General features: G+C 35.3%; 1 protein-coding gene across 34 annotated transcripts in view; it reads left to right on the forward strand.

Annotated features, from left to right (window-relative positions):
- The window catches only part of LOC115333444 (sarcolemma associated protein), an 87,520-nt gene extending 61,213 nt beyond the window's left edge, over positions 1 to 26,307 (forward strand). For 15 of the 34 annotated variants that reach the window (XM_029996361.2, XM_029996369.2, XM_029996365.2 and 12 more), the window contains 10 exons: positions 1,616 to 1,672; positions 5,089 to 5,169; positions 5,436 to 5,495; positions 11,507 to 11,629; positions 12,386 to 12,460; positions 15,982 to 16,302; positions 17,609 to 17,726; positions 19,310 to 19,481; positions 20,957 to 21,091; positions 25,748 to 26,307. In XM_029996361.2, coding sequence (XP_029852221.1) covers positions 1,616 to 1,672; positions 5,089 to 5,169; positions 5,436 to 5,495; positions 11,507 to 11,629; positions 12,386 to 12,460; positions 15,982 to 16,302; positions 17,609 to 17,726; positions 19,310 to 19,481; positions 20,957 to 21,091; positions 25,748 to 25,837 — 1,232 coding nt within the window. In that variant the 3' untranslated portion in view covers positions 25,838 to 26,307. The other 19 variants (XM_029996362.2, XM_041118872.1, XM_029996371.2 and 16 more) reach the window with 6 other exon arrangements.
- The last annotated feature ends 1,019 nt before the right edge of the window (positions 26,308 to 27,326 follow it).

The raw sequence follows: 27,326 nt of genomic DNA on the forward strand, positions 1-27,326 counted from the left end.
TCCAGCTCTGACGAACTCGAGACTGTTCTGAACTTGGGTGATGAGTGATCTCCTACAGTTGCTTGAGACCTGAAGCCAAGCCTGAAAATCCAGTGTGCTGTTCAGTGTGTTTCTGAAGCAGTATTTGTCAAATGTTACCGATATGCACGGCAATATTTGTAGATAAAAGTAGATGGAGGGAATATCTCTTTTAGACTGGTTTTTCTGGCTGTAGGGGAGGGAAGGGGACAGGAAAAGCTTTTGGCCATGCAAACCCTTCCTCAGACCTCTGGGGTTTTTTTGTCTGAAAGCTTGTCTACTATCTAGGGTTGAAAAAGATATCTCCCTGCAAATCTTGTCCTTCCTCTGGCTTTAGATTGTCGTGGTTACAGCAACATGCCATTGAAGGAGTACAGAGACTTCTTCACCTTCAGAGCTACTTGAAGCTGGAAATGCTGACTGAAGCTCCTTTTTTTTTTTTTTTTTTTTTTTTAATTAAAAATTTGAAAAGGATTTACTGTCATCCAGCTTCCTTAATCTTCACTCTCCTGTATGTGCTGTTCATCCAGTCTCCTCTGCGTCTCAGTTACCTGTTAATATTACACGGGGTAACCAGCAAACTCAGTTGCCTGCCTGGCTGTTAGAAGTCCAGCAGGGAGACTGCAGAGTGGAGGCAGAGGCAGCTTTAAGCCTGGTCTTTCAGTGGATGTCAACAGCTTTCAACATTGTCTAAATTGCAAGATCTACTGCGTAGAAATTGATGATGTGATCTGTAAGATACGTGACCCTCGATAATTTTGCGCGTTGGCATCACTAGGCGGTTCTTAAGGAATTTGAAATAATGAAATCTCCTCCAAAAAAGTAATTAATTAATGGTTCAATAGTTCTTTTAGTGTCTTTGATTAAGCCAGACCTGTTCTTCCCTTGGTCTTACAGTCTGCCTTCATGTCCTAGCTGGAGTTAGGATTAATTTAGCAATCTAGTTTCAAATTCCATGGTTTAGGGTTTTGTGCACCTGACATACATGAATAGACTTTCCTGTGAATGCTATATGTAAACTCAATTTTTGTGAACCTGAATGTGGTGCATGCACAATTTTTTGGAAGTTTGTGCAGCTCTCAAAGTTTTAAGCTAAGAAAGGCTATTTCTGTGTACCTTTCATAGGCACTGTTAAAGCTGTTGTGATGTGGAGGTGGCTTCTCAGTTGCTGTTTTACTGTGGTGTTTCTAGATTTCTGCTGTATCAGGTGGATATCTGTGTCAGGCAACTGGCTCTTAGAATTCCTTTTTTTGATTACTAACTTGAGAAATGTATTAATTATTTATTATTCCCAGTTAGATTTTTTTTAAAGTTCATAAAAATTAATTTTCCTAACTTCTCATTAGTGAACTGAAGCATTAATAATATAAGCTAATAAATTGCAGAAGAAATAATTATGTACTTTATCACAAAGTTCTGGTAGACTCGTGTGCTCTGTCTCATTATTCCATGCCAGAATAAAGTTTTTGTTCAAGCCTGAGTAGGAAGTAATATTATCAGCTTTTAATTTGGTCATGGAATGTAGTCTACGTAGATGCATGCAGGGAAAAGCTTGCTTAATTTGAGCTTGGAAAGTAACACTTATTTTGTTTGGCAGACAAGATCATAGATGAAGGACATCTAACCAAAGTGGAAGAAACAAAGCTTTTGAAAGGTTAGACTTCTGGATTATTTAACTGTTTTTGAAGCATGTTTTTTGTGTCATTTCAGTGCATGTTCTGTCTTAAACTAGCAGTTTTGAGTTTTGTTGAATACTCGCTTAAGAAAAAAATCAATGAAGGGAAGGTATATTGTTTATTGAACTCTGCTCCAAATACTATCATAGGGTAAAAAGATTTAAAGGAAACAATTTTTGAAGATTGAGTGCATGAAATGCTAGTCTCGGTTTTTAATGAGTCCTTGCCTGAATGTGCACCTTAAAAAAAATTAAAATATAATAGTTTTTGTAAATTGATTTAAAACTTTAGTGTCTGCATAAATTTCAAACCAGTTTTTGTTTTTATTGTAGGACTAAATAGAAATAATATTTGGTCTCATTTTAAGTTTTAAATAAAAGTGTATTTCAATTTGACTTCTTCCTAACTTACACCCTCATAACTTTAAAATAACTATTAAACTCCTAAACGTGCCTTTCCTAAGTAAAATGTATCTGTGTATCTCTACTCTTTTCTGTATAAAACAAGTAAAATACAAGGAGCTAATTAGGAAAGATTTCTCTTGTCAAGGAACAGCCATATCTTACAGGGCCAAAATCAGGAATGCTACAAAGTGTGCAGATCAGTATTTCCTATGTGTCTAATAATGTAAGATTGTTTGGACTTGTAGGCTGACTCCACTTTTGTAGCTTTTTATTAATATCTAGACATACTAACTCATTTGTTTATCCTCTGTCCTTCTGAAAAGTATTATTGTATTGAATAAATGTTAGCTTGTTAAAAGTTCTGGTATTTTAGAGACTTTTCAGTTTATCTTCTCTTACCTCAATGTATGAAATTGCACCTTTAATTTGTTTCCGTATGTGAGTAAGCTATAGACAACATGCCATATTTGGCAAAAGAATGCATACAATAACTGTAACGTAACACTTGGATGCCAGTTATCTTGCAAAGCAGTGAGCTATTTTTAGTGTTTGTTAATATATTCTAACTCACCAAGTAAGTATGATGTCAACACATTTTAATATACTTCATCATTTTGTCTATATTCAGCTCAGCTTTATTATGGGAAATAGGGATAACTGCCGTGAAATAACATAGTATAGGAAAGAGTTTTGTGCTTATGACTCTGGTTCCAGAACAGGAAGCAGGTTTCTAAACTTCTGCTGTCTCAGATGTAGACACTGATGCATCTTTCCTCTGGTGCCTAATCCTGTTCCGTGTTTCAGGGGGAGGAGGACAGGAGGGAGGAAGAAGCTGGTGTACCCGAGGGTGGGTGGGAGGGGAGTATGAGGGGGAGGTGGGGGAAGAGAGAATTAAGGCAGCAGTTGGAACTTGCGCTGTTCCTCCTGTTTCGCACAGAGCAAGAAAGCTGTGTTTCCCATGTATGACCAGATATGGTAAAGTTAGTTGGATACAGATACTGCTCAGCTTAGCGCTTCTGGATTGGCCACTAATATAAACGACATGGGTGAGGCTTTTAGGATATACTTTTCTTAATACTTTAAAAAGAATGTATTACTTGGTTTAGTAATTGTTACAGTTTTAATGGCAATCTTGTGAGCTTGATTCTGTATGCTACATGTAAAATGCTTTGTATCGTAATGTCTTTAGGAATAAGCTTCCTAACTAATATCTAAAAACAGGCAAGTACCCTTTTTGTTTTAGCAAAGAACCACCCCCAAACATCAAGTTTTTAACTACTCCAGTCATGATGAGCTTTGAAGTCTGCTGAAGTCATGAGAGAGATGTTTGGAATAGCTGCCAGGTCTGAACCCCTAATGTGCTTTAAGCGTATGGGTGCTTTCCACTTCTTGCTCCCCAGTGATTTCAGTTACATTAGGATTGGAAGAGTTTGGCTCTTGATCAGCTGCTTTGTTTGTACTTGCTGCCTTGTGTTTCATGTACAAATGGATGTTATTCTGGCACAGAGAACTAGAAAACTTTTCATGTTAGATGTAGAAAACTCATTTTTCTATTAACCTGTCTGTGTTTTGTAATCTTGCTAATTTCCCCGTGTCGGTGCACAGGTTGTCTTCAGTTTTTGCTTAACTTCTTTCATTTTGGGGTGATTAGTTTTATTTATTCTCTTGTTATTTGAAAAAACAATGCACGCAAGCTTTCTCATTACTCCTTTGGTTTTTTACATATTTTCATATATTAACACTATTGGTATAACAACACTTTATTTATTTATTGCTGTGCATCTTTCCATGTCCTGGTACTTTTTTGTTGCATCTACAGTATCTATATGTGAAGAAATTATTTGTTCACTGTGCTTTTCTGCATGTGTGGTAGAAGTAAAGTCTGTATACTAGGAATGTTGTAATGATGCCTTTTTATATGTATCTTTCGACCTGGAACTTCAGATCCAAGAGTAAACCTCTGTTAATGTGTAGGTGGGCAGCAATGCTGCTGTCAAATCAAGGCTCTGCATAGTCAGCCAAGAAGGACTTCATTATGTGTAACCTCACCTGCATGTTGGTGACATGGTTCCCCGCTGATAGACTTACTGGGTTTGCCCACACCAGAGATGGTGTGCCTCTCTTAATGGACCCATCAGAACTAAACTGGAGTGGTTATTTAACAGAAAAAAAAAAAAAAAAAATTACAGCCTCATAAAGTATCTAAACTCTGAGTCAGGGATAATTCTGTGTGGGAAAAGGATGCACTAGTATAACTAAGTCCACTCACCTTTTGAAAATGCCTGGTCTCCATTAAAAATCTAGAACTGGTAAAAAAAACCAAACAAACAAAAAACCAAACAACTGTGTGGCTTCACTAAGCTGCATGTAATGTGGTGAATTGTATATGAACAGGTATTTCATTGAAGTATTTTTTGGTGGAAAGGATATAGACTGCCTTCTCTTAATATGATTTGAACTGAAAATTCTTTTTAGAAATTAGTGTATTAATTTATATCGCTGTGATTCTTTACTGGTTCATATGACACTTCTTTTTAACAGTATGTATATACAAGACTTGTTGCTATTATTTTATTTGTCCAAAATACTGAAGCACAGTTTTATTCTTAACAGCAGTTTCTTTCTGACTTGTTACAGTATCTGCATTGTTCTAGTTTTCTTTTCTTATTTGTTCCCTGATTGAATCAGCTTTTGCACAGAGTTCCAACTGGCAAGAATACAGCTTTAACAAAAGTTCAAGCTGTGCATGAGGGAGTTGCATCCCCTATTAGATGCAAGGCTAGATTAATGACTTTAGTGATGCTGAATCCATTTTAGCCCAGATTTTCAAAGAAATAAACAACCACCAGGTTTTTAAGTGTTTCTTCAACTAAGTTGTTTTCTATTGACGTTTAGCAGTAGTTAAATAAATAGATGTATAGAAGAAATTATGATTAAGAGACTGAACAAAGCATTTACTGATTGTAGTTGATTTTCCTTGTCTCTTACAGAGAATCAAGCAAGAGTCAAAGAATCTGATTTGTCAGACACTCTTAGTCCAAGCAAAGAAAAAAGCAGCGACGACACTACAGGTAAGCGTTTAACTGAGGTTTCTGTAACATCTAATTAGTTTGAATTAAATCACTTGATCATGAGCGTTTTCTGAAAGAGTAGAGAAGGTGTGTATTATGCAGAGCCAGATACAAGTTTAGAGCATTATTGTCTATTTTGCAGCTTCATAATTAACTGTTGTAAAGTGAGAATAACGTAAAAGCTTCCCTTTGCTTAAAGAATGCATATAGGAAAGCTGTCTGCAGTCTACCTGCTCTCTGAAAAGTGTGGGTTTGGTTTTTTTTAGATGCCCAGATGGATGACCAAGACCTAAATGAACCTATTGCTAAAGTAGCTCTTCTAAAAGGTAAACAAATTTATTTTTGTAAGTTTACATGCATAATCTGTATATATGTCTTTTTGTCTGCCTGGTTTTTTTATCAAATGTGCATTGAAGTACAGTGCTGAAATTCAAATGTTTTATTCATGGTAGTATGGAAGAGTTGCATTTAAATATCAATAATGATTCCACTGGGTGATGTCATATAAAAGTATATTTCTGAGTGTTAGTATAGAAATAATTTGTGCATAAGGCTAGTTTCTGCACTGACCAACACTGTTCTGGGAATTTACATGTTATAACTTCAGATAGAGTTGAGAAATAGTTTCAGCATACACTTAAGTTAGGGCTAATAGCTGTGAGGTGGAGGGATTCTTCCATCACTGACATGTTTTAAGCATTGCCAAATTTTGCTTGTATAGTTTCTATCGCTGTCAGAAATGCTTCTGTTAGTTTGCACCTGATGGGTTAAAAAGAAAAATCTAAAATCTTTTTTTGGTTAACACAATCAAGATTTGAATTTCCTGTTGTAACTGTATTAGAATGATTGCTGAGCCTTAGCTTTGAGCTTCATAGCTATAAAATTAAATTTTTTTTACTGCTCTTTGCACTGAAGGCATGTACTTAAAACTTGATTAGCAAGCTGATATTTACATATTCATGAGCTGAAAAAATTTGTGGGATATTAATTAGTTGTTACATTTAGCATACTGAAAATTAATTATTTTGTGCTTTATGTACAATTAGACATTGGATAAGATCTGTAAAATGATGCTTATGTTGGGATCACAGGTAAAAAGAATGTCATTTCTTCATGGTTCAGAAAGACAGGAAACCATAATGAAATTTAGGAGACCTGTAAAAGAGCTTTTTTTTCTGTAATTGTTTACCCTTCTCTAATTTTATGACAGAAGGACTTCCAAAAATTGCATGTATTATATGTGTTTCCAAACAGCAAAACTAAAATTGAGTTTGCTATTTTCCACTGGATATCAGTTCAGCAAAGTAGTTTAAAAAGGAGTTTTTGAGATACTGAGCATGTTCCATTTGGGTTTTGTTCTAATGTCTGCAGTTAATAACAAGTATATTTAGTGACTTCCTATGTTAGAAGGTAGAATCTGGTGATGTTGTTCGTAGTGATTATGATAGTCTTGTTTTTGGTAATAAATTTGGGTTTGGCGGCAAGTTTTATTTGAAAAAAATTTTGGTTGAAAAGCATGATGTTCATTATCAGAACTTTTAAGTCCAGAATGAGATACACATTAAGGAGTTTGCTTCCTGTGAGCATTGTCACATGCACAGAATTCACAGCTGGAACAACCCTTTGTATGTAAAGAGTACAGTAGAGAAACTGAATTCACCTCCTGTCAAAATTATTTTAGTTCTAATTCTTACAGTTCGAAGATAGGCAACTGAAGACTTCTACTAATTGGCTGGATTTCTTAGTTATCTTCTGCAGACACATTAGAAGTAGTCCATGGACCCCTCAGGCTGAAAACCACTGATTCCTGAATTTTCCTTATATGCAAATGAAGTCTTCCTTAATTCTGTCAGAAAGGTTCGTTTAACAGCCCAAGACCAAGATACGGCTGCTGTGAGCATGCTGCTTCCTGGATTAGAACAGTCTCATGTCACAGCAAGGGTCAGGTGTAGTTATACTTTCTCTGTCCAGAGTATATTAAACTGGCAGAGGAGGGTTAATTGAACTCTTAAAGGACTAAAATCAAGTTTTCTGTAGTAACATGGAAGCAGTCTTTTGCTAATGTGGATGTTTTCATTGCTTCACCTGTCTTTACTCAGTTGAAGTTTTAAACCATAACTATTACTGAACTTTTAAGTGAATAAGTAGAAAAAAACCTATTTGCATAGACCGCTTTGCTATTGAATTGCATATTGCAATTAACTAAAATAATTGCAGTAACTCTTCTTCTCTTGGGGCTATTTATGGGCATTCCTATTTTGCTCTCATGAAACCATTAAAAAAATATCTGTACGGTGAATCATTTGTATTTTTTATGAAGAGCCTATAAACCTGCAGTTTTGTTTGAGGTTTTGTCAGAGAGCTACTTCATATGCTTGACTTTGCCCTAAAAAGGATCTTATTTGCCACAGAAAGACTTTCAAGTGGATTTGTTACGCGGTTGTACAATTCAGGAAGAGTGAGAACATTTCTGATCTGGCAGCTGTTTGGAATGCGGAAACAGCTGCTGGAAAAGGCAGTGTTCCTTTTTGTTTAACTGTTGGAAATTACAAAAAAATTAATGGAACAAGAAAATGATGAGACTTTCAATTGCTGTAGTTTCCTCCAAGTGTATTTTCCATCAATAAATTTTGAGTGCATTCAGGATTTGTTTCAACTTTCTACAAGTCAGAATCTGGCAAAGGGGGGAAGGGGGAAAAGCTGTCACAAATTAGTAGAACTGCCTTTTTTTTTTTTTTTCTTCCCCATGAGGTAAATGACTTTATTAGCCGTTAATAACAGATTCTATTTAGACAGGCTGTTTGTTACTACTTATTGCAAAGTTAAAAACAGGTAAATGTTAAACAGATGGAAAGAAGCAATAAATGTCATTGGAAGGTTAGTAATCTTGTTCTTATGAACTTCCTTCCATTTTCATAGTAACTACAAGACTGATCCATGGAATCTTAATAAAAAGCGTTTTCAGTTGAGGGTTTGCTGAATAATGGTAGTTTACCTAAGAAATTTTGAAAATCAGCAATGGTCTGTTGATTCAGAAAGTTTCGGAACCATTGTTTTATGTTGCAATAGCCAGATACCTTATTTAAAATATACAATACATTTTAATTTATGTGGATCTTATGAAGCTGACGAAAACTCGGGGTTTTAATTATCTGACTTCATCTGAGTACTCTGAAAATAGTCATCTGAATAACCTGAGAAATCCTGCAAAATTCTGAAAGTGAACTGCTGTGAGACTTGGAGAAATACCAGCCTACTCATAAAATTGCTTCCACAGGCCAGGCACATATAGAGAAGGGATCAGTTAAGACCACAGCCGATGTGTGGTTCTATATCATCTCTGTTATCAAAACAAAAGTGTAAAGGCAAACATATAAGCAGACCTCTGTTAATATCTTCATGTTTGTAAATATTAATTTAATCTGAGTTTTGTTTTTCTTTTGGTTTTATTGAAATTTTATGTTATAGATCCTAAAATTGCAAAATATTCCTTCACACACCATCATATTCTTTAATGATTTGGAAATGGTCATTTTTCCCCAAAACTGACCCGTGGGTTAGACTCCTTTTCTTGAGCCAGATTGAAGGAGAAGAAATTTTCCTGTGCTTTGGGAATGATTTGTACAGATCTTGCTATTTTTTTTTAACAATTTTAAATAATTGATGTTAAGGGAAACCTCACTGTGAATGTGTGGGAAACAAAGTGGTGGTAATTAAGAAAGTTTCTTGTAACATGGCAAACAATCTGATCACGGATTAAAATTTTCCATGAGCTAGAATAAATGAATGAGGGTTTTCAAACTGTTGTATTTGACTTTTTTTTTTTTTTTTGGCACCTTGTAATTAATGATAGAATTCCATAGAGTTCTCTGAGAACAGTTAGTCCAGTGCTGAATACTTCTGGAAATTGTTCAAATACTTTCTTTAATTGCAGCCTTTTACATTGGTTCTCAAACCAGGTTTTTGTGATGTGAATTTGCTTCTTGAGGAAACTAATTCTAAGCCTGATGATATTTAGTAGTTTTATTACTTATAAATAGAGCAATCCTACTCACTAAGGAATTTTTTTCAAAACTAGTTAGCAGGAAAATGATGTTTGCTTTGAACTAAAAGACATTAAAGAAATTTTCAGTTTGGGTAGGACAGAAAAGCTGTTATTTTCTTGTGCTCATATTTCTTGGCTTTTGATTTAGAAGTATGTCAGGCATATGGAAATTCCCCTATTGCATTTGAGTAGGAAAGAGTTTTTTACCTTGATTGTGTCTTTGCTAAACTGATTATGTTGTCCCACAAGTTGAGTTCCTCATCTCCTTTGAAGCAGTATTATCTTTTATGATGTGTGCTTTCATTGATTGGAAAACACTGTCCCCCAGAAAGTTCATTTAGGGTGTCTATTGTTGGATTTGGGACACTGCTTCTTTATCAGGCATGATTTGAGCATAATTTGTCAACTTCCTCACCCATTTCTTCTGAACAGTCTCATTAAGGAGGGTTGAAAGTCTAATTGCCCCAAGTCTTTATCCATGAGAAGCTAAGAACAAAACATGTTCAGTGAAGAGAAACTTGGATTTGGAACTCTAATAAACTGTACTAGAAAGTATTTGGATGAAATATGTAGTCCTCTTTGTTCTTTCTGCTCTCATAATTCTGTTCTGAAAAAGTCTAAGAGCACATGTGTGCCCTCAGCTCTACTCGATCCCACGAATTCATTACTGTGAGAATACGAAAAGCATAGCCTCTTTTCTTAGAGGGATACAGTATGAATACTGTAGCATAATTTGATAAACAATTTTTTTAATTAAGAAAACAGCAGAAAAAAATTTTATTTACTTTATTGGTGACATATACAGTCAAATACGAATGTCAAAAGTATAATAACGAACTAAACTATAGCTTGTATTTATTTTTTTCTTATTAGTGAAAGGTCCAGGCAACCAAAGTAATTTATCTTTTGGGGTTTTTATTCTAAGCAGTGTGCCTTTATCTGAAATCCATATGGTCTGTAGTGGTAGGCATTTATTAACGAGTTAGCTGTGTAACACACCTAGCTTTTTGGTTTCCCTCTCCTATGATGCACAGCTGGACTTTTTTCACTAATTTCCTTCCTCTACCTTTCTCACCTAACAGGCCTTATATAAAGTTTTAGCCCTCTGCCTATATAGTTTAGTAGTGCTGTTTGTGCCTATTGAAGGATCTGTTTCCACAGACACTACTTAAGGAAAATGTAGTGAATGAGAGTTTCCTGGATCCAGTTCCCGGCATTGCAGATGCCTGCAGGCTAGAGTGTTGTCTTCCTCCCTGTTACTGCATCTAGTTTCTAGTGTGTGCCCATTAGAGGACACTGCTGTTTAGTTACAAATACTTATTTTTCCTCTTTTAAATTCCCCGAAAACTTCAGCTTTAGAAGTATTTAATTTGCCTGTGACTGCAAGTCATGACTTATAAGCCCAAGAGGTATTTCATATGCATTTGAGCTAATACAAAACTTGTGGGGAAGAGCAAATGTTTTTATTTAGAGGTTAAATAACATGCATAGATATCTGATTGTATTAAAGATATATCTGATATTTGAAGACATAGCGAAAAAAAAATTTGCGAACAAAATTTAGCTTAGTATTCACTAGGCCACTGAATGAAACAAAGAGGGTGGACTTTTCTTCATTTTCTTAATTTTGTTTTAGAAAATTTCCCTAAATTATTTCTTTCCTTGTCATTACGGTCCACAGAGGTAGAGGGGGAAGCCAAGCCTTGCATGGTAGCAAGCTGATTGGCAGTAGCAAACCACTTCCTAGCAAATCTTTGCACAATCTCTTGCAGCTGACTGGCATTAACCAGCCTCAGTAGGAGGCTGGGTCTGTAAGCGTGCTGGTATGCTGCCTGCCAGGGCTGGTACGTGCTGTTAGGAGCAGGGCTGTGGGAGGGAGGGGATGGGATGCAGGATCAGTGCTGATAAGCGTGTGCTAGGAGAGAGGGTTAGAGTAGCTTCCTTTTGAAAACAGACAAGTTGTAAATACAAAGATTCTTATGCTTGTTTGTTCATTTTTATCAGTCCGGGAATCCTTGCCAATCTATACAGTGTTTTTAAAACCTCTCTAATTCTTGTTTGTTATTTTTTGTTTTATACTGCATGTTATATATGATGAATGTTTTGAAGTTTGCATATGTTTTCCTCCTTTTAAAAGTATATTAATATTTTTGCTAATATTTACCTAACCCAATTCTGAGTTCACTTTAACTAACTTCAGATTATTTGAATAAATGTTGCCAGTCACCACATGGCAGTGCAAAATAAACTGTTGTACAAATTCACAATTTAAAGAAAATGTTCTTTTATCAGATGAATTGCAGGGTGCACAATCAGAGACTGAGGCTAAGCAAGAAATTCAGCAACTGCACAAGGAGCTGATTGAAGCCCAAGAGCTAGCTAGGACAAGTAAACAAAAATGCTTTGAACTTCAAGGTGAGACCCAGATCACTTGATTGTGTAGGGTATCCATTAAAATTGTCTTTATCAGGGAGTCTTAAAAGGGGGTCCAGTTTTGCGGACTGTCTGATAAATTTGTTTCATCTCCTGCGCAGAATGTGAGAACCTTTTGCTTTTTTTCTAAACTATATGCAGTCCAATTGAGCTCTGACTTTTTGGTTCTAGAGTCTTTTCTCAGTACTGAATACATACTTGAACTCCATGTATTTCATCCTTATATAATATATTCATCTACAGATATTTATTAATCTGTATTTCAGTCAGATAATGCACATAATGTAATGTGTTCAGTGGTAGTTCTTTGTTTAGATCATCCTATCAGATATGTAGCTCTATCATTATCCTCAGCAAAACTGTGGGTTGTTTTTGACAGGAAATAGTATAGTCCAGTTTAATTGCTTATTGTTCAGTGTTCTTTATGGGGTATATTTACAGATTTTTATTTTTTTTCTTCTTCCACACCTGTTTGCATTTAGCACACATGGAGTTTTTGGATCAGGCAACAGATTATATTAATTTCAAATTAATTGTGGTACTACCATAATAATGGAATGATGTCTTAATATTAACTTTTTATTAAACTACTTACACAGTTACTAGCTTTGATAACTTACTGAAATAATATGATTATTTTAATCTTTTCAGTTAAGGGGGAGTTTTGACTAAAATTAATTACACAGCTGAAATACTTCTTACAAAAACTTTTGGGCACATTTTCACTTTCATTTATAGCGCTATTGGAAGAAGAGAGAAAAGCATATCGAGTGCAAGTTGAAGAATCCAACAAGCAAATAAATGTTCTGCAAGGTAGGAATTTATTTTTTTCACCCCACTCTTTAGGGAAAATATATAGCTTTGGCTGTTTCTGTGGCATCATAAGCACTAATAAAGGAAAATATTAATTGAGTGTATATTTTAAATCTGATTTCTTCCACCATATCTTTGAATTTTATCGTGACATGTTTCCTGTCAATTCCTATGGTTCTAATCATAACTTAGAAAATGCAAAAGATGTAACCTGTAACAGATACCTCTTCTCCTTCCTCTCTCTTCAGTCTTTCTCAGCTTTGGATGATCCAGGGCTTCTTACTGTGACTATTTTTATCTTCAGAGCACTGAGAAGGTTTAGTCTTTTTTATGCTACTCAGTCTCTTTACTTCATTGATAGGATCCTCTTAAAGAAATTTTTAATCCAGATCTACATCCAACCTCACAGCATGCATTAAAATTTCTGCAACAGGGACACTTTCTGTGCTTTTTAGAAAAAACAGTATGACCAATCATGCTCTTTTCAGCCCAGAATAATCATAGTGGAATGGTATCCTGTGATTTACTTAACTTGTGTGTCACGTATTCTGTATTACATTAACTTGTCACCCTGTGCATGTGAGTGACCTCATTGGTCAAGAGGTTGTCTAAATCAATATGGGCTATATTGTGACTTCTTTAGAGCAAGCATTAGTTTGAACATCTACTCAGCCATTGATTGTTATAAAACTTGTAGGAGCTTCATACCTTGGCATCTCTGTCAGCATAACATTTGATTTGGACCCAAAAATGGTTGGAAGGCAGATGAGCAGGCAGGCAGATGGACTAACAGTCCTCACTTTCTTAGGAAATCAAAACAGCTTTAGCAAATTACTTTATGGGCAGTAGTTTGTTGTGGAATGTGGTACTTGCCATATACCAGTTACACTGAGAAGCTTATATAATAGCAATGTTTTATATAAATGTCAGGAGATAATGTTTATGTTTTCTGCCATTGCTCCTGTAAGAAAGAGGAGCTTACATAATACCCATCTTCAGAACAAGAGGAGCAATTTAATTTTGACTCTTATCCTGCTAAGAATGAAAATTCTCCAAGTAAAAAATGCTGTAGTGTTAGAAATTAGAATTTGATAGTTATTTTTATGCAGAAAAAAGAAATCTTCTTCCCTCTCAAAAAAGGAGAATCAAAGTAGAAGCTTGACAGAGCCAAACTTAACTGCAAGGTGCTTCTTTTCAGTTCAGTACTTTCTTTTTGTTTTGTTTCATGAACCCTTCTCAAGTGAGGTCTTGCTAATGTTTCCTCCACTTCTCTCTCCATTGTAGTTCAGAATGTTCTGATGTTCGTTGTATGCCTGCTGCTTCCCAAACTTTTGGGGTGTGACACATTTCACAACTTGGGAAAAGTTGTCAATATGTCAAGATTCTCTCTTGGCAGTCTCTGTGAACTGTAGTGGAGAAAAAAATCCTGGCAGCTTCATGCAGTAACATTTCTTGAAGTATTTTCATGGAATCAAAGTTTCAGGCCAGCCCGTGCTACATGGCTTTATATGTTTGTCATAGAGAAGAGAAGGTGCCACAGAAACAACTGAGATCCTGTCTCTACGTGTGAAGTTCTTTAGATGAACAGATAGATAAGGCAAGGAAATTCAAGTAACTTGTCATTACTTATTAAAAAAAAAAAAAAGTTAAGCGTTAGTTTAGATGAGGTAATGGCTTACATAAATAAGAGATGTAATGGAAGTTCTCTTTCTAATTGCCCTTTCAAATCATATCCAGTGCTTCAGAAACCATTCCAATATTCTTAGTAGTAATTTTCCTCTGTAAGTTATTTCTACAACTCCACCAAATTTTAGAGACGCATGTATGTGTTTGGATTTTCAGTCATACTATGCTTGTTTTCATGCCTGAACATTTAAAGGGAGAGTTGTTCATCAACAATGCAAACAGAAGGAAAAAAAAACAAATTTCTTTGAAATACTGCCATTACTGAAAAGCAGGAATTTAGCTTGGCTTGATAAAGATAATAATATCAGGAAGGTATGGTTTGAAAAAAACTTTCCTTTGCTCATTAATGGGCACCTGCTATGTTAGCAAGTTATAATTCTTGGTGTTTTAGAAACATGTGGGTTCCTAGCATACTGGTTTGGTAGATTCAAGGTTTCTAATGTAAGGATACATGGAAAGGCAATTTATTAATATGTAATGTGTTGTATTGCTGCCAGGTTGTTCTCATCTACTACTTTGCTTGCTATTCTGTTAGTATAAGCCTGTAGAAACTATTTCCAAACAAATGAGGTGGTAGTAAGCCTCATGTTGCTCACATATATTAAAAAATCCATCATGCTGCAAATGTCTTTGTTATGGAACAGGTAGACCATTTCATCTTACACAGAATTGCTGTGAAATCTAACTTACTGTTGTCTATAACAGCTCTTATGTATTACAATATATAATAAATACAATATTTTTTTCCCCATACTGTCTTTTTCCTCCAGAGTGTGGAACTGGGTAATTCATAGGTTCTTTAGTTTATCTAATGAGCTAAATGTCTTGCTGGATCCTGTTCAGAGGAGAGGAGAAAAAAGTTGCATTTTTCTTCTTCACTGTATATCAACTAACAGCAAAGTTTCTAGATTGTACCTGTATATTAATTCTACTTATATTACTACTATATTTGAACTCTCATATGTGTTCTTTAAAAAGCAAAACAAAAATGCTGAGCAAATTAAACACTTCGCTTCCATCAGTCAGGGTTTTAACTGTAATTTTTTTCCTCTTTCTTTCATACTTCCTTTTCCTCTGTACTGTACTTTTTTTTCCAACTGTTGGCACTGGATTCTATGTGCATGTGTGTTTATAAAAAATAGTTGCGCTCAAAGAAATGTGTTTAGTAATGAAACAGTTTTGAATGGGTATAATTTATAAGGTTTGTTCCATGCAGAGATGTAAAATAGCCTAGCATGTGTGACTGCTGCACATTTACAGTAAACTGTAAATGCTTAAGGACTTCTGATAGTTCAGTATATTTGGTGCAGCTGTCCCTTTCAATTCAGAATTCACCTTGCGCTTTGAAAAACGCTTTTTGCAAAGAAGTCAAGTAATTTTTATTTCCTTTACTACATGTTGAGACAAGTAGAAATTAGACTCTGTACCTCAAATTTTATAGACGTTACAAGTTAACTGCTGAACAGGCAAACATTTCCGTTGTAGCTTTGCAACTGTTTGGCTTGTCAGAGAAGCTTTCTTGCTTTCCCTGTTGTCCCTGAATCCCATGGTGTCCTCGTATAATACTTGTTTTGCCTACAATGAAGTTGAATCTAAATTTTGGTTCGCACACATAACACAACCCTAAGAAAGCTTTGTCCAACTATAATTCTTGTTTCTTTTGACTCTGTAATACATGACCCCATACACATGCCTTTAAAGGTACATATTTGACAAGATTAGTATCTTTTTTAATTGCGTTAGGATTCTTTAGTCCTATTAAATGTTGAGAAAGGGAGTTATGTTTTTTAGATTTTCTGTTTTAAAAAATACTAACGTTAATGTATGCTTTCCAGCTCAGTTGCGAAGGTTACAAGAAGATATTGAGAATCTTCGTGAGGAAAAGGAGAATGAAATTTCAAGCACTCGAGATGAACTAGTCAGTGCTCAAAATGAGATTCTGTCACTTCAACAAGTAGCAGAAAAGGCAGCATCGGAACGAGATACAGATATTTCTGCATTGCAAGACGAGCTGCAAACAGTGCGAGCGGAACTTGAACTCTGGCGGAAGGATGCCTCAGATTACGAAAAAGAAATTGTCAATCTGCAAGCGAGTTTTCAGCTCAGATGCCAGCAGTGTGAGGATCAGCAGAAGGAAGAGGCTACTCGCTTAAAAGGTACTTGTTTAAAAGGATGTCACAGACCAGTGCTAACAGTAGCATCCTTATCAATCTGATGAATGTCAATTATTCAAATCACTGTTTGTCTGTCTCTGTAGTCATTTACTATGTCTATATATATACACACATATGTGTGTATTTATGTATGTGTATCAAGGCTTGTAGTGTTCCAAAAGCTGTTTTGTATACTTCATTAAATGCCTAAATTAGCTTAGGTACCCTTTGAAATCAAGAGCAGACCAAGTATAATTCCATTTAAAAAAGATCGAAAACTTGTACTGTTTGAGGGATTGATACTGCCACAGATTTTCAAAGGGATTTGTGTAACTTCTGTATAATTTAAGCCTGTAAATGGATAGCTTCTGACCTTTTAATTTTTCTAGCAAACCTTCACTTGAGACAAATAGCTGTATTTTATGGCTTAATAAAACTGTTCATGCCATCTCACTTTTAACATAAAAATGCTAAAACAAATTTAAAATTAAAGCTTTATTCTGGACACATGATGTAGAGGTATACAATTATGTTGTGCTGAGCCAGCATAGGGCTTCTTTTAGGCTCATTCATTTGTGTTTCACTTTACCTGTAATGCACCCACATCTCATGAGGACTGGTTGAGAGTCACTACTCCAGGCCTATAGATTCTTGGAGAATCTGCTAGTAAGAGTTCAAAAGTTTGTGCTGAAACTTTGTACATGCCACAGAGAAACTGGCATATGTAAAATACACTTTAAATTCTGAATCGGTTAATCTTTGTGAAGTTGTTGGAGAAGCCTTTCTCCAGTTCAGACTCCAGTCTCTGTCATTGTATTATGAAGATATGAGGAACATTGATTTTTATCTATTTTACCAGGGACTGATTTATTTCAAAGGTCTCATTTTCACCCTTTAGTTATTGCTTTAAACATTCTGTTCCTGGTAGCAGAGTCATGGTATCTAGTGATTCTAGTTTGCTATTTTCAAGTCAGGGAAATTAATTTCTTCAAATACATTTTTCTGTCACTGTTTCTAAAATGCTAAAGTAGACCTATAAACAGACTGTTTTCTCCTCCTTTGTGCCTTAGAAAAAGCTTGCATAAAAAAAAAAAGCACTAGCTTGTGTAACAGCTCACAAACCTCATAACAGTAGAAGATACTGTAATGTTTTATAGGTGCTTGTGAGGTAATTCATGTGACTATAATCATGTCAAGTATATTTGAGATTTATGATTGATACCAGCTTTTCTTCTGTTTATTAGCTGGTGATACTTGAAGCAGTCATGAAATAATTTTACTCAATTCAATTAAATTTTATCCATTGCAGGTGAACTTGAAAAGCTGAAGGCAGAGTGGAGTGCTCTGGAAGCTGAATGTGTTACACTAAGGAAGGAAAATACTATGCTTACATCTGAACTTCAGCGACAAGAGAAGGAGCTTTCTAGGTGAGGGCACAATAGATTCGTCTAGGAAGGTATCGTAGTAGCTGAAAAGGTTTTTTGTTGTTGTTTTTTCTTTCCAAAAGTGATACTAAATGCCTGATGGTGTTTCAATAAATGTATTGAAATTTTATTTATATCATAGCATTGGGCTGAACACACTTTTATGCCATATTGTTATACCAAGCTGTTTTTTTCTATTTTGGAAATGCTTCTGTATTACTTACCAGTTGTGTTATATAGACATAAGGCAACCTGACTTATTTTGCTGCTTTTAATAAGGACTTGGAAGCATGCTTTGTGTAAGTATTTAGACTTAACAGTTATCTTTCTACTTAAAAGATAATAAACCACATGGATCTCCTAACCTAAAAATTTCTCAACATTCAGGGTTGGAAAATGATTCTCAGTATGGTGTCTCATGGAAGCCTGTCACATTATAAATAGTAATGATGGGCAGAAACAGTATTCTGTATCATGTTTTGCTTAACAGAAAAATACAAATCTTCTTATCACAAGTGCCATAATACCTTTGGGAGGGAATTTTAGAGTGCAGGAGTATTTGTATTTTACTGTATCTCTTTTGTATCATGTTTGAGCACATGATATTGCTAAAGGCTATCTAAATCTTCTGCCTGGAAGTAACTTCCCCTCTTATCCTTTCATCTGCCATTATTACATTGTTTTTCAGTTTCGGATATTGGAATTTAATTCACAAAGTAAATATGGGACAGCAACTTTGTTTTATTGTAGATCTGAATTTTACCAACCATCTGGTTGGGTTTTTTTGGTTTGTTTTTTTTTTTTTCTTTTGGCTTCCTTACTGTTGTAAGATCTAATTGAAAAAATAGAAATTTGCCACAGTAAAACATTTCTAGAACTAATATGTTATTTAACAGGAATCAAACCTTTCTTTTTCGTTTCATCATGCCCCGTTTTCCACTTTTTTTGTTTTCATATGGAAGGTCACACAAGCAAATACAGGATTTGCATAACGGAGATATGCAAGATCTCTCCTTTATTTTTCTTTGTTTTGCACAGACAAATTAATACTACTTGGTTATTACACTGGAGTTTGTAATGGCTTAATTTAGAGCTTTCTATGACTGTTACACAATTGTACTAAACACCTGAAGAATATATACTAGATATTAGCTTATGCCACTGGAGTAAAGCAGGTGTGTGTGTGCAAACAAGTGAAATACTTCTAACAACCTTGGATGGATGACTTTTTGTTACAAATTGATTTCAAAATACTTTGGAATATATAATAAATACTTAGTGAATAATAAAATTAAAATAAGAAGCTAAAAATTACGAATGCATTATTAAAATTAGAGATTATGATTAATTATACACACTGAGCTGTGCACATATATTTAAAAGCAAGACTATGGCTGCCCTTTTGTGTCAGTACTTTGTATAGGGAGACCATGATGATCTGTACTTCTATGATTGCTCTAAGCCAATATTTCCATATTATATAAAAATAATGTGTGAAGCTTTGGAGGATGAAAAGTGCTTTAAAAAAACCTTGTGTTTATTTAAATTTAAAACACATGAGGAATCAATTGGATTTTGTTTTTCAGCTCTCAGAAACAGAGTTTAGCGCTAACCAGCGATATAAGTGTTCTTGAAATGTCTCGAAAGGAACTTGAAAATCAGATGGGATCTTTGAGAGAAAAACATCAACGGGATGCAGCTAGTCTAAAAAGCCAACTCAGTGAAGCTGAGAGTCAAGCAAAAGATGTTCAGAAAGAGGTAACACAAAACATTATTTCTTTTTTGAGAGAATATAATGGCCAATGACTTTGACTTTTAGGCTAAAAGAAAAAGAGAAATACAAGATTTCTAGTAATCAAAATTTTTCATACTTTTATTGCAAGTACTTTTATGGTAGCTAACAATATATAAACTGGGGGTTAAATCTAAAAAGGAAGATTACAGATAAAATGACTTACATATATTTTAGGAACCTCCTAAAGTTTACTTTCGTGCATTACCTTAGTGAATTTACTTCCAAGCTGTTCAGACAGGTAAACCCTTATTCAGTCTTCCTCAACATTGTGATACAGAGTTTCATTAGCTGTTGTGAGTCAAAATTAATTCTTTTTAGTCAGTGTGATCTTCCTAGCTAGAGTTAAACTCTTTTATTTGCCAATGCGACTATGCATTCTTTACAAAGGTCTCCTTTCATCTTACTGGATCACTGGGCTGCTGAAGATGATTAGCAAGTGCATAAGGAAAAGCTAGCATTTTGAGCATATATTTCATCTGCCTAGCCTCTAAAGATTATGTCTAGAAGGCAGCCATACTCTCCAACAATTACTCACTTTAACTTATGATCATTTCGAGTGAAGTTTTTCCCAGTCACTGCTTTTAGTTTCTTTTGCAGTCCTTTGCTTTGCTTTGTCATAAACTGATCCATGTCACATTCCTTAGCTTTTTCAGAATTTTAAAAACCTGGTCTTGTTAGTCTGTGTTTTTGTAATCAGATGTATTTGTAAAGGTGCCTGGTCTCTTAAATTTGTGGTAAATGCCAGTACTGAGAGTCATTGGTTCTGTCCTTACTAATCCCTGACATGAGGACTACTAGAAAGCTTATGATCTATAGAAAAAATTGAATGTATGGAGAAGCTGCCCACACTGCAGGAACATGAGGCACATTCACCCAGTATTGTTTGTACTTGACTCACGCTGAGGATTATGGCGTGATACTAATAAGGCATAATATTTTTTTAATGCCTTTCTTACTCTTACGTTTGAGTTTGCTATGTGGGAAGAGGGTTTGATTTACTTCATACAGAACATTGATTTTTGCACCTATTTGATTGGTATAGCTATTTAAGCTACAGCCTAGATGCAAGAACACTCTTTAAATGTAAAGGACTCTTTGTTCTTCTTTTTCTTGTTTTGTCGTCATAGTTTTTACGGTCCTTTCCAATATGGTAATGAGTGATTGTTTGGTATGCAAGGTGAATTAAGGCCTTGCATTTATTTTGTATTTCCTTGTTTTTAGTAATTCTAGCCCTTCAAAGTCATTGATAAAAATCTTCATTTAGAAAAAAAGAAAATCTAAACTAAGATTTTTCTACCTTGCTTTTATGAAAAGAGAGTGTACTGATCCAAGGCAAGTTGCTTTAGGCAGATGACAGGAAAGGAAGCTGTGCACTAAGCAAATGTAAGCATGTGTTGGGTGTCCAGAGGTCCGCAGACTTTTTTCTCTTTGTCTTTAGTATGAAAGAACACAGACTGTGCTCTCGGAGCTGAAGGCAAAGTATGAGATGGCTGAACAAGAAAACCAGTCACTCACAGAAGAGCTCAAACAGTGTAAAGAAAACCTGAAGCTGCTACAAGAAAAAGGAAACAACGTAAGTCTGTACAAAATATGTGGGGAAATCAGGTTATGACACTGGCAATTCTGTTGATTGAGGGAATATGTAAGTGTCAGATAGAAAAGGACGGACTTTAAAAAAAAAAAAAAAAGGCTGTGTACCATAGTATATGCAAAATTCCACTCTGGTACTACCTGTGCAAATTTGCGGGTCACTACACTGTTACAATTATGCATGCAAGTTAAACTTACAGTTGTGTGACAGTTTTAAATATGGCCTTAGATATCTGCTGTCTTGGAAACATCTGGCTTAAATACTAGTGAACCAGAACTAAGTAAAACTTTTTAATTTCAGAGAATGGCACATGGGTAAAAGCTGAGAAACCTGTATCCAAATGAATTAAGCAATCTTTTTCAAGATGCTTTTTTTTATTAGTACTTATTACAATGGATGTTCCCTCCTTACTCTTGCTCATGCTTCTTAACAGTGGTTATACTTCATGGGCTCATGCTTTAAACAGCGCAGTTGAACTGTCCTTTCTACTCACTAATGAAAATACTCTTTTCTGTTGCAATTAATTTGAGAGGTGGTATCATTAGAATTGAGTTTACAGCTAGGGACAACTTTTGTTTATACCGAAACTTCTGAAATCCTCCAAACATTAAGGGTGTGGCAGACATGCTATAACGTGGTCATAGCCTTATTTTAGAAACCTTAGTACCCTGGGATGGCTGGTTTATTGTCTTTCTGTACTACCTCTATAATCATTGCAGGGTGAACAACTCCTGTAGTGGACAGTACAAAACAGGAGGATAATGGATGCTTTGTAATAGCCTTTTAGAAAATTGTTTCTCTGATTAATAAGAAAGTTTTACAGGTCCCATTCTCTAAAATCAGCTGGCTGCTAGATGCCCAAAGTTTGGATGAATATGAATTGCCGTAGCCAATTACTGAATGTAAACCTCTAACATAGTAGAGCTGTCAAAGATGTAAAGAATTTGAAGCCCTTTGCACTTTTTCAGCCATATTTTCAGGAATATGATGTTATAATTAATTCTCTTGGAACCTGCATCCTGCTTAGAATTCTTCTGCAATGCTTAGATAATAGTGAGTTACTAAAGTAGGCAGAAGTCAACAAACAACCAAAAAAACCCCACCCTAACAGAAGAGATCACACTGAATAAGTGATTGTGAATGTGAGATTTTCTGCTCTCTTAAAAACATTAACTTCAGGATTAAAATGATCAGTGGAAAAAGGGGGATAGTAGAGGGAAGAAATACTGTGAAGGGAATTGGAGCACCTGATGAAAGTGGAAAAGCTTGCAAGGTAAGGGAAATTTTAGGAAGAATTTGAGGTGAGTATTTGAAGAAATCAGGAACCACAGCAGTTGCCAAAATCTGCTTCCAGAGGAGTTAGTTATGACAGTTGAAACCTGGAAGTCAGGGTATGATGAAGAGCATCCAGCCACATAAGGACTTGCAGGATAAGCTTGCTGTTCAAGCAAACGTTACTTGCCATCAGTAATGTAAAACATATCTATCTTGTGGATTATTTGAAGCATCATGGATACTGGGCTGAGTTCCAAAGTCAAATTTTTCAAGTACCATTGTCCTCTTATGCTGCAATCATTATGTGCTACTTCATTTCTGAGGACAGTGTCCCACAGAATGTGTCCCACAGAACGTGACTTACCACTGTGGGATTTCTTCCTTTTTTGCGGCCCATCTGTATCTGAGTTTGCATATCTTCATATTCTAATACAAGCTGCTCGTTTTTGATGAAGCACCTACTTAAATGCTCCTCAACAATAAGGGGATTTGTTATATATTGATACGTTTGTGAGGGGAAAAATTTAATCATTTGGAGGCAATTTCATTTAATGTGGTGGATATTTATCATCTGTTTCATTTGCCAAAATGCCACAGCCATAAATGCGTATAACTAAAAAAAAAAATCCATAGGATTGTTCAGTGAACTAACAAATGTTAGAAAAGACAAGGCTTCTGTACTCCATTTGGGGTATCATTTAAATATTAAGTTTTTATACTTAAGTTTTACTTTTTAAAAAATTGCAGTGTTGTGTTCTTGAAATGCTTAGCAGTGTGGTGTACTACTTGTGCTTGCATGCTTGTAGTCACTGATTATTTCCTGATGCGCTTTATATGACAGATTTATTTATGTGAATGGTTTGAGGACATTAGCTGCTCTGGTTGACTTAAACTTCTGACACTTTTTTGAACACTGCTGTGATTATTTCTACCAACATGCTTTCTGTGGGAAGGTGGCACTCCGATTTGTGGCACCAATGACACAAAAATAATCCTGCATGAAAATTACTTCAATAGTTACACATAATTTTTCTGTGAAATATTTGCCTTGATTAAAACAAATTTAAATTGAGTGGCAGAGACTAGAATACTTTCTAAGATCCCTGTGTTTTGAACCATATTGGAGGCTCTATGATTAAGTGACTTCTGCAAATTCATAACAGGATGAGATTTTATTTATGAATCACGAAGTTTTAGAAAGTCTTCAAACATGAATTTTTTATTTATTTGTTTGAACAAAATCAAGGTGGCTTCAGCACAAAAAAGTTCTTAAAATACTTAGCATGGTTTGAACTTAACCTCTGTGTGTCTTTGTGTGTGCACAAATATATAGGTTAGGATACAGAGAAAGCGGAAGTCTTCTAAGGACAGCTTAAAAAGAATTTAGATCCATTTTTGCTTTTAATTTGTCATATTAAGGATAGGGGCTGTCCATCCAGAATGTGAAGTAGTTTACAGTTAATTGAATGTAGCTGAGAAAATATGTAGATGGTTCTAATGAGGCTGTAAGCTAAATTAACCCTGCAGTCTTGCCAGCTGGTAGTTTGGCGCAGCTGCAACATTTGATCAATTTTTTCAGAATTGCATTTGGTCACAAGGCTGCTGACCTTCCAGAGATGCTGATCTTTGTGGTATCTCTAATCGAAATGTACTTCCCTGCTTTTATAGTAATTTAGTGTTGATTGTACAGTCATGTTACAATCTCATGGAAATGTCTGAACTGGGTTTGCCTGTGGACATAGTTGTAATTGATTCACTAATGGAGGAAAAAAAATGTTTTTCCTGGAGGCTGGTGATGGAAAATGGGAAAGGCTAACTAGCAAGGAATGAAGAAGTAGCTGAAAAATTCAGTATCTGGTGTGAGTCTTTCTACCTTAAGAAATCCAGATGGGATTTCCTATCACTTAAAAAAACAAAACCCAGCTATAAATAAGATACAGGCAAATCAGTTTAAGATTTGTATTGTTTTTAAGTGCTAAATTCCAAGTTGTGACAAGAGGTTTCTTAGAACATTTTCTGCTTACTTCCCTTTATTTTTAAACATCCCTGTTGATTTGAGTAGAACGGTGTACTAACTTTGTATACCAGATTAGATAATGCTGTATTGTGTTAGATGTCTTTAATACATTTCAATTAAAACACAGCTCACTGACTTATTTTCCCCTCTCTAAATCATCTTTACCTGATTGATTTACAGCACAAAGTGATTTTTAATATCCCTTCCCTTCTTTAGCCTTCCATATTACAACCCGTCCCAGCCGTATTCATCGGCCTAATCCTGGCTTTCCTGTATTGGTGTTACGGCCCATTGTGGTAGCGAAAGGTACAAGCACTACTGTTCAGTCAATGTATGTTTGTCCCTCTCACCTGTTTGTGCCATTTCTGTATAAAATAGTGCATGGTGAAATGCTCACAGGTATTTCTTTACCTGAAGCAAACCCTTCATTTAATATGCCATTCTGTTGATACTGATGAGCTGAGCAATCAACTAATCATTTAACATCTGTGTGATTTCTTTAATTCTAACAATGGATTTCGTTGTAACTGGTTCTGAATGTGCTTCTTCTAACTTGGTCTCAGTTTGTCTTTAGCAAATGGGCTACCTTTTGCACAATGCTGTGATGCTAGGGCCTGTAAGAAAACTTAATTGCTTAATTAACCATGAAAAATGAAGAGTTTGCCTCTAAATAATAATAAAAATCAAGAAGCTTTGGTTCCTATTTATGGACTAAGAAATTCCTCTCTGGCTCTAAACACTTTAATTTTTCTCACTGTTGCTATGAAGAAGATGGAAAAAAAGACAAGATGAGAAATAGGTGGTTGGTTTGTATTCTGAACTCTCAGCTTGCATTTTCTCTAATGTCTCTCAGTGTGTCCTCCTCTTAAAATGCTATTGTCATGAAATGTTGTGACAGTCCATTAGAAATGATGTTGTTAGGATTTGCTAGAAACTAACTTCATAGATCTGGATTTGAACATTCAAAAGCTAAGTTCAAGATGTCAGTACTGCATAAACCTTTGTCTAGCGATTACTTGGCATGAGCGATGTCTTAAACATCTTAAGCCCTCACATGTTTAATAGCAGATTTCTTTGAGGTGCGTACAGTAATGAAGGTGGAAGTACGGAACTGCCAAAAGTTCTCCTGATGATCTTCAGTCATGAAGAGTTGTGGAGTTCCCTTTGCTAGAGAAGCACGGTTTACTGTGATGCTCTAAGTCAGGACTAGCCTGCAGTAGGGCTCATGGGTAACGTTTTAGTGATGCCTATCAACAGGTACTCAAGACTTTCAGGAACCACGGGGTAAACTGATTAGTATGAATTAGAGCAAATATGATATTGATTTTTTTTTTCTCTCCACACAGAGACAATGGCCTTGGATGCCTGTGATGGCAGCTTTGGTTGCTGTAACAGCCGTGGTGCTGTACCCAGGCCTAACCAGAGCTTCTCCATGAGAACTGTTGTTGAATCCATACACCGTCCTCCCTTTAGAAGCTGGCAACATTCATATACTGAGGGAAAACAGATTAATTCTCTTCCTTTTTACCTCTTAATACAGCACAGCTCTGCGTGAGAACAGCAGTAGGGTCATTTGCTTTAAACTGTATAAAATGTATCTGTCTATAAAGAGGGAATAAAATTGTGATTCATCATACTGTGAGCAATATTTTTGCTTACAATTTCATGCAAGTTTTAAATTAGTATGTTGGGATTCTGAATACTATAATGGTGGCCTAAAGTAGGCTTCTTGGTACCAAATTATTTATAATGGCTAGGGTTGTGGACACTTTCTTTAGAATCTGATTGCCAGATTTAAAAGGAAAAACACATTTCTGATTTGGACGCCCAAGCCAAGTAACCTTGCAGATACTTGGAAAACAGATGCCATGTGCTCAGTGCCTTTCAGTATGATTTTTTTTTTTTTTTTTTTTTTAAACCGGTATACCATTTTACTTGCTGTTAGTCACTGAGCTGTTGGGAACAAGACTTAAGTAAACTTCTCTTACCATGCCTTTTGAAGGAAGCATATTTTTCTTTGATAAGGATTGCTTTATTAATGATTTTTGGGAATAAACACAATTCATGTCCAGCCTTAAAGAGATAGAGATACTGATGGTGAAGACCAGCCTAAAGTATTTAGTGTGCGCGTGTGCGAGTGTAAGCATGTGTGTGTTCTTGAGTGAACTAAGGTATTTCTGGGAGCAAGTACTTGGTCATTTGATGGACATAGTGCGGTGATTCAACTTACGTTAACTTTAGTTTGAATGTAATTTATTAAATTTCATATATTTAAAGAGATATGTTCTTTAAAAGTATGAATACTTTCTCACATATCACATGTATCAATTTATTTTTTCAGTCATTTGATACTTTCTGACTTGAGCTGGAGAAGCTCTTTAGATAAGCTTTTGTTGATGTAACTTTATTAAGAGAACTGCTACAGTACATCTGTGATTAGCTGAAAAAAAAAATCAAAGATACATAAAATACTACAAAATTGGAATCATGTACCTGATGAAGTATTGTCAGGTGAAGGTGATTTTAATTTGGTAGTAAAATTTTGTGCATCCTCATCACATGGCTGTAAGTATGATGCAGTGGTCCCCATTACAAAGTTTATTTTCCTTATCTAAGTACTATAACTATTGCTATTTGCTGACTTTTGGTGGGAATCACTGTAGTTAGTACTGAATTAAATGTAGACTGTAGTTGTCTTGTTCAGCTCAACAGTTCTGTCAAAAAAGTTTATTAAAGACTTAATATGCTAAAGAATGGTAAAGTAAAATGGCTCTGCTAAAGGAAACTTCAAAATAGGGAGGTAATCTCAGCAATTCAATTGGCTTTAAAGAATGTTATGGCAATCGACAGATAGTTTAAATATTTAAATAGAAATTTAGCATATAATTTACTTTGTGAGGTTTTGAGGGTCATTGTCCTTTAATT

Source organism: Aquila chrysaetos, chromosome 20 (genome assembly GCF_900496995.4).
Source record: "Aquila chrysaetos chrysaetos chromosome 20, bAquChr1.4, whole genome shotgun sequence".
Taxonomy (NCBI): Eukaryota; Metazoa; Chordata; class Aves; order Accipitriformes; family Accipitridae; genus Aquila; species Aquila chrysaetos.